The sequence below is a fragment of the Sander lucioperca genome, chromosome 20 (genome assembly GCF_008315115.2).
Source record: "Sander lucioperca isolate FBNREF2018 chromosome 20, SLUC_FBN_1.2, whole genome shotgun sequence".
NCBI classification, from domain to species: Eukaryota; Metazoa; Chordata; class Actinopteri; order Perciformes; family Percidae; genus Sander; species Sander lucioperca.
Window position 1 is genome coordinate 6,718,045 of NC_050192.1, and position 7,362 is coordinate 6,725,406.

The following is a 7,362-nucleotide window of genomic DNA, read 5'->3' on the forward strand; positions in this document are numbered from 1 at the left end:
GCCAGTAAAAGATGGTAATCGAGCCCTGCCGTTACTGTAAAATGTCACTAATGAGAAAAGTTGTTGGCACACAAATAACACAAAGAAGCTTGTCTGTAGAATATTTTATTGACTCCAATTGGTTCATTACAGCAGTGTTTTTCAACCTTTTTTGAGCCCCGGCACATTTTTTACATTAAAAAAATCCCACGGCACACCACCAACCAAAAATGTTACTAAATGACGTAGCCTAATAAGATCAGAATCTGCATTTTTCCTTTTTAAAAATGTATCAATCGCTGTTGCAGGCTTACATCGATGATCTCAGCCCTACTGCTTACATCCTGTCACTGCCACCTTGTGGCAATAATTCTATTGTCTTAAATCAACAAGGTCATTATTGCGCTATACTGCCACCTACTGACAAATTATTTGCAGTAACTCAAAAAAATTTGTTGGACCAATTAAGTAAAATCTGATAATTTCACCACTGCATTACAGATAAAAGACGTAACTGCTTGCCCCTAATATGGTCATACTGTCAAGATACTCTTTGCCACAGACCCGAAGCGAGATATTACACAATAAAAGAAGTCTGCTAATCAGAAGCCATTATGGCACAAATGTTCTGTGATTTCTCTATAAATACAGTGCTAAAATGAATTCTCCCTGTTGAATCACCTAAGATACATGATTATTTAACTGAAGCTTGTGCAAAACCTCCCTAAGCATGCTGCTTACTGCATCAGCTGAACATAAGAAGCCGGGAAAAGGCCAACGCGTCCGTGACACTGTCCCTTCCACCAGCCCTCGTCAATCATCTCTATGTTGGTGATGACATCATCTGGGTTGAAGGAGATCTCGTCATCCGCCTCTGTGTGGGAAAGGAGCGGATTTGAGGACTTGTCTTCACAAATGTTGAGAGATGATTAACAAATGTCAACAAATTATGAATCGAAAAGGTGTCATACCTCCTTCATAGTCATAAATTGCTACTGCACTCTGGCCACCCGACAGGTCTTCGTAGTCGTTATCGATAACTGTAAAAGAAAACATTAAAAGGAATGAGCGTTTTAGATGCAAAAGGTTTGACATTTAACCTTCAGCCAATTCAGACACAGACCTGTCAGCTCAGGAGGAGGCAGAAGGTCCTCGTACTCTCCTTCATCCTCCATATCTGCTGACCTGTCGGGTAGTGGAGGAGCGTCCGGGTCGAGGAAATTGTCTGAACGTGAAGGCAAGTCCGGGGGCATGTCGTATTCTGCTTCCTCCTGGAAACAGCACAGAATATCTTTGATTTCATGATCTCAAATCCTGGAGATGACCTGAGAAGATTTCCATATAAGACCTAACTAGCCCCAGTTTGTGTCTCTCACGTATTACCATTACATTTGAATCACTGAGCTAAGCTGTCTGTTTATTTCAGACTTTTCTAACCACCTGGATGAAAAAAACCTGGGAACCCTAGGAATTGTTTGGGTGGATTTATCTACACACTTTGTTGCCTTTTTCTTTACCCTCCCCAGTTTTATTTAGTTGTTATGACTGTTTTTCAGATACTGATTGACTGTCTAGGATTCATTGACAATAACAAAAATACCGAATATTGCCAGCATTTTCGTTTAAACGAATGAATGAATTATTCTATTATTTGGTACATCTTATATTTGTTTGAATCCGAGCGTCTTACCTCTGACTCTGGTTCTGGTTCTGGTTCAGGTATTTCTTGTATCTCCGGCATTTGGTGGAATTCTGGGTGTGTCATTTCATACTCCACATCTGGAGTCTCATCTGGAGCCACGTCTGGAACAGGTGGTGGACGAATGTCCTCCTCTCTTCTGCTTTCTTCCTACAGGAAACACAAAATCATTCACATGCATATTGACCATGACTTAATAGTTTGACCTCATTACATGTTTACAGTGCAGTGTGTACGTGTTACCTCTTGTCTGCGTTTGGCCACTTCGCGCTCTCTGCTCTCTCTGGCTTGTCTCCTCGCTCTCTCTTCTTCGACTTTCTTCTTGTTCTCTTCACCGGAAGCTTTGGCCATGTTCTCAAAACGTGCCTTAAGTTTTCCTGCACCTGCACTTGCTGCATATTACAGAGAAAAAAAATATAGGAATAGAGCGCAATTGCAATAACCGTTTGAACATGTGAACATCTAAGCACTGGTGGCTTTAACTGTTCAGCAGAAAGATGGCGCAGTAGGGTTGATTATGGTGAGTGAAAAAAATTACTTACAGGCCTCTAATGGTTGTGTCTTTTCATATGCAGAGGTAGGGGAGCCCATGTCAGAGAAGCCGGCTGCACTCTAAAAGAGATCAAGAGAGAGGAAGATGTTGTTTTGAAAGGTCAAGATAGTCAATTATCAATACTGACTAGTGCTGGAATGGGTTGGTCCTATATAGCGCAAAACAAAGGTTCAGCACTGGTGCCATAAGCTTGATGGAAACCTCTGCCAAGCCAAATAAACTACACTCTCTATTCTTGGCTTCAACAGTGGTGGTATTTTACAGACACACACATATATGTATATATATATATATATATACTGTATATACAACCAAGCTGGTACAACCCTATATTACTTGAAAATTATAGCTAGAGTTTAACGAGCAACAGTTACAGGTTACTGAAAAAGCATAACAATTTGTGTAAAATAACAATCAAAACCAAAATAATCAATATTAATGCCAACAATATGTAACTTGACAATAGTGTAATGTCAACATTCATGCCAAAAGGCTTATTTGAAACCTATTCAAATGAAAATTGGGAATTTTGATTTGGGCATTTTATACCATTTCAATACATAACACACTCTAGTCAATTAATCAGAGAAATAGACCTTTTTCACGGCAGACATGTTGACATGTCATAGTAGGAAAAGCACAGGTGTATTCAAAACCATTAATGATGGCTGCATTCCACTTAGGAGAGGCCCTGGTGTTGTGCATGCTGACTCACCGAAATAGCTTACTGGGACACTTGATGGAATTGAGCCATCATTAAGGTTATCAATTTCAGCTGTGCTTTTCCTACTATGACAAGTCAAAAATGTCTGCTGTGAAAAAGGTCCATAACCTCCTTAATAAAAAATAATAAAAAAATGAATAGTTGCAGCTGTAATACTGACCTTATCCATGCGGTCTGCTTGAACTCCATAACGACCTCCAAAACCTGCTGAATAATCTAAAGAGAGATGCATTTAATCAGTCTGATGTACTACACTGTAAGTAATAGTATATTATAAAATATACGTGTCTCTCCTCACCTTTTTGTGACTGGTGTTTCTCCGTCTCACTCTTATAATCATAGCCCAAAGCAGCTTTATCCACTTTCTCCTTCTCAACACCAAACTTCCCCCCAAATCCCTTTGAGTAATCTGAATGCGAAATGAATAAAGAAATCAAATGTCAGGCAAAGGTGTAAAAAAAACTGACAAATGCTACAACTTTAACGTACCTTTCTGTGACTGGTGCTTCTCTGTTTCTCCTTTATAGTCGTACCCCAAAGCAGCTTTATCCACCTTCTCCTTCTCCACCCCGTACTTTCCTCCAAATCCCTTAGCATAGTCTGGTGAAAACAAAAATGCAAAATTAAGCAAATGTTAAAGCAAATAGTGTGAAAACTGACAAATGCTACAACTTAAGCTCACCTTTTTGTGACTGGTGCTTCTCTGTCTGGCCTTTATAGTCGTACCCCAAAGCTGCCTTGTCCACTTTTTCCTTCTCCACCCCGTACTTTCCTCCAAATCCCTTTGAGTAATCTAAAAACATATGAGGAAAATTCATTGTGTTTGGTAGCAACTTCCAAAAGGAAAATATTGTACTGTAAGTGAGAAGGCTTCTTTAAAGTTGGACGGATAGCTTACCTTTCTGAGATGCATGTTGCGACACCTCTCCTTTGTATTCAAAGCCCATGGCAGTCTGCACAGACAACACACAGGTTGCATTTAAGGTTCATATCTTTCTTCAAAGATCCCTTGGGTTTTAAGACATTTAAAAAACACTCTGCTTTGTATAACTTGTGTCTGATATGGTTTTCCTACAAAAAAGTTTATTTGTGTTTATTTGAGCACGATTGGCTCCCAAAATAGTTGTAATGTCTCAAAATCATGCTCGTAGACTAGTTACACATGTTAAACTGAGATTTAAGGTGAGCAGAGAAACTTCTTTCAGTTTCAAACCTGGCACGAACATCATCCATTGAAGGTCAAACATCCAAATGAAGTAATAATAAAAACAAATCTCTAAGATAAGGGGGACACTACTTGTCATCTTACCTTGTCGACGCGGTCTTTCTGAACACCAAATTTTCCGCCGAACCCTTGTGCCGCATCTTTCTGGGAGGAGTGCTGCTCGACTTGTGCCACATAGTCGTGCCCCAAAGCCACCTGAACAGTAAAGATGCATTAATGAACAGATTCCGCTTACAGCATGTGTTTTATATGAGCAGTGGATGCAGAGTAAAGGATAAAATAGATCAAATCTGGCACTAACTAAGAGGATCTTATCACCATATTTTGAATATCAAAAATAAATATTTGTCTACCTTGTCCATTCTGTCTTTTTCGACTCCAAACTTCCCTCCATATCCGTATGACGCTTTGGGAGTCTGATCCTTCTGCTTCCCCTGCTCGTGCTCCACAGCGACATTTTTTCTGAGCTCTGCAACACTAGGATTAAAAGATTAAAGTAAAGAAAGTGTGAACATATTTGGAGGCAATTGTGATATCAAATAAAGACATAAATTAGAAGGCAGAAGAAAATAACAGGGTTTTAAGTCTACTTTTAAAGGCTAAAAATAAATAATTTACTAATATGCTGTAAGCCACTAATACAAGCAACGTTGCGGTTGCCAGGGTTGTGAGAAACTGGTGTTTATTCTTCCTGTTTGGTAATAAGGTTATTGGAAATGTTGGAAATCTATTAATAGATGCTGTCAGATTTAACAATTCCTAATAAGGCATCAATTCAAGAGTTATATAAGTTAATAAGTTAATAAATGGATTTTGGTCAACTCGATACACGTTGCATTGCCCAGAGTGTCTATCTGAAGAACTAAATAACTATATAAAAAGATAAATTGAGTGTCCTGCTGGAGGAGGATTAACACCAGCTGAAGGGATTCTTAACAACCAAGCAAGTAACAACTTATAAACTCGTAATAAAGTGTGACGTATTAGGAAGTGGTATCTAAATTTGTGAGCAATCTTTAGTCTTATTTGACATCTAGCACCACTCCCTGAATTTAGAACGTGGTTTAAATCTCACTGACAAGTGTCATCATTATATATTACCCATATTAGGAGAGACTTGCTGCCTGACGGCTTGTTCTCTGCTCTCACTTCCTCTTCCTGTTGCTACACAGCACCCACTCCGACCTACATTTCTCTACATCATCTAAAGATTTGTTCATTTCCAGACGGAATCAGTTGTGCATCTCTAACCTGATGTGCTCTTTTCGTCCTGATCCCTCGATGGTCTTTGCTCCCCACCTCTGCTCCTGCTCTGATACATCATTCTGAAACACAAAGTCAGAAAGGGTTTGACTGACGCACATATATTTTTTCCCCACAGTGACACACATCTCCAGGAAGTATACAGTACCTCAAAGTCAGGGTCTGTCTCCCAGTCGTCCCCCTCTGCAGCCACCTTCATGCTCACATTGTGGCCCACGACTGACTTCCACATCTGGGGGAAGCAAAACACCATGAGCCACACTGAAGACAGTATATAACTCTGATTAATGATCATGTGTTCACAACTGGACATATTCAAAAGTGGCATATTTCTATGCACTGAGAGTCTAATCACTGTTTATTTATTATGACTGAACAAACTAATGTACAACCACAAGCTCTGACCACCATTTGCTGAAGTCTCAAAAAGGAAGTTATTTTCAACATGAAGCTTCATTTCCCCATAATGAAACACAGTATTCAAGAGAAATACTTTCTGTAGCTTTAAATCCTCTGTAACACACTGAAAATAATATAATTTCTTGAGGGAGGCATACAAAAAATTCTCTATAGTCATCTAATGTTAGGTTACTGATTGACACAAATATTGTAATATTAAATATATATATATAAATATTGTTTTATAACAAGTTATTAGTAGAAGTAATATTGAACATAACATTGGACATACAGGTAGGCTACATAATAATATATAAATGCTAATGTTAGCCCTTCCTATTTTACTGTATTGTTTAAGCATTTTTGATGTCATCCATGTTTTGCACAGTTTACAGTACGTAAGCTTGAACTACGTCTGCCTTACTTCCTTAATAAAGTTTAAAGATGAATGAAATAAGAGCACATACAGGCTTGTTAGAGTTAGTTTGAAGAAGAAAAAATGTCATTACCTTTTAGTTGTCACGGTAATATATGTGTTTAAGTGGATATTACACCGACTGGTCTTTACTCAAGTTTGATGGACGACAAGTGAACGCGGATCTAGCGTAGGCTACAGTACATGAACGCGCGTTGATGTAAATAATAGTACAAATGTCGTCCATTTTATCATCGTACTTTAATTAATAACACGTATACGGCGCTGATATTGTATTGCTATGTTGTATTGGATATGTATATGTAGTATAAAAAAATAAATAAAAGGCTTAACAAAAAGAAAGAAATAAGGAGTAAGAAATGCTGCATTCAAGTGCCTACGTTAATCCGAGATTGAACGAGCAGACAAAGTGGTGATAGGAGTAAACAGGGTTGTTAGCATACTGGAGCTGCTACAACTACTAACACTACCAATTATCACTATTGTAGTGACTGTTTCTTACTTTAAAACTATTTTATAAGAAATTAAATGCAGAGTCAGCTACAACCGTTATATTGTAGTTACAACACTTGGGGGCAGACTCACACAGCTTAAACACAATAGCCAACAGTGATAGGAAAAATCTGGGAAAGATTTTTGAGTACTCAAGACTTAAGGACCACAGTGTCCAAACCATACATCCATGGACTAAACAAGTTAAACCTTATTCTATTAGATTCAGGCACATGTAAGCACACTATTTAAATGAAATACAATAACCTCCCTCTAGGAAAGTTCACATCCTGCATGAACAAATTAAATATACTGTTTGTTTCTCACTGTCTCCGTTTTGTTGATTCATTAAACTAAATCTGTACTATATTAACTGTAGTCATTCATGATTGACATCAGTACAGCCAGACACAATTCACATGTTTAATCTTTATTATGTGCTATAAGCACTTTTGCAAAAAGTGATAGTGACTTAAGTCTCAGCAAAAACAGTGTGTTTATATCATCCTTCCTCCCATATAACAATACATTTTGTTTATGGGTGCCTTTTTATGACACTCAAGGACACCTTACACATACAAATATGAAGCAT

At 38.2% G+C, this 7,362-nt stretch overlaps 1 protein-coding gene across 2 annotated transcripts; it reads right to left on the bottom strand.

The window, feature by feature from the left end:
- Nucleotides 1–89: 89 nt before the first annotated feature.
- On the bottom strand, nt 90–6,598 carry hcls1 (hematopoietic cell-specific Lyn substrate 1). 2 transcript variants are annotated; one of them, XM_031313466.2, is made up of 16 exons: nt 6,352–6,598; nt 5,592–5,675; nt 5,432–5,505; nt 4,534–4,657; nt 4,265–4,375; nt 3,854–3,908; nt 3,638–3,748; nt 3,445–3,555; nt 3,254–3,364; nt 3,116–3,171; nt 2,221–2,290; nt 1,922–2,070; nt 1,670–1,828; nt 1,103–1,250; nt 951–1,019; nt 90–853 (listed from the first exon to the last, which is right to left on the bottom strand). In XM_031313466.2, exons 2-16 carry the CDS (start codon nt 5,673–5,675, stop codon nt 717–719), a joined length of 1,569 nt encoding a protein of 522 aa, XP_031169326.1. In that variant the 5' UTR covers nt 6,352–6,598; the 3' UTR covers nt 90–716. The 2 variants fall into 2 exon arrangements, with proteins under 2 accessions (XP_031169326.1, XP_031169327.1); XM_031313467.2 differs by lacking the exons at nt 3,254–3,364; nt 3,445–3,555.
- Between the last annotated feature and the right edge of the window lie 764 nt (nt 6,599–7,362).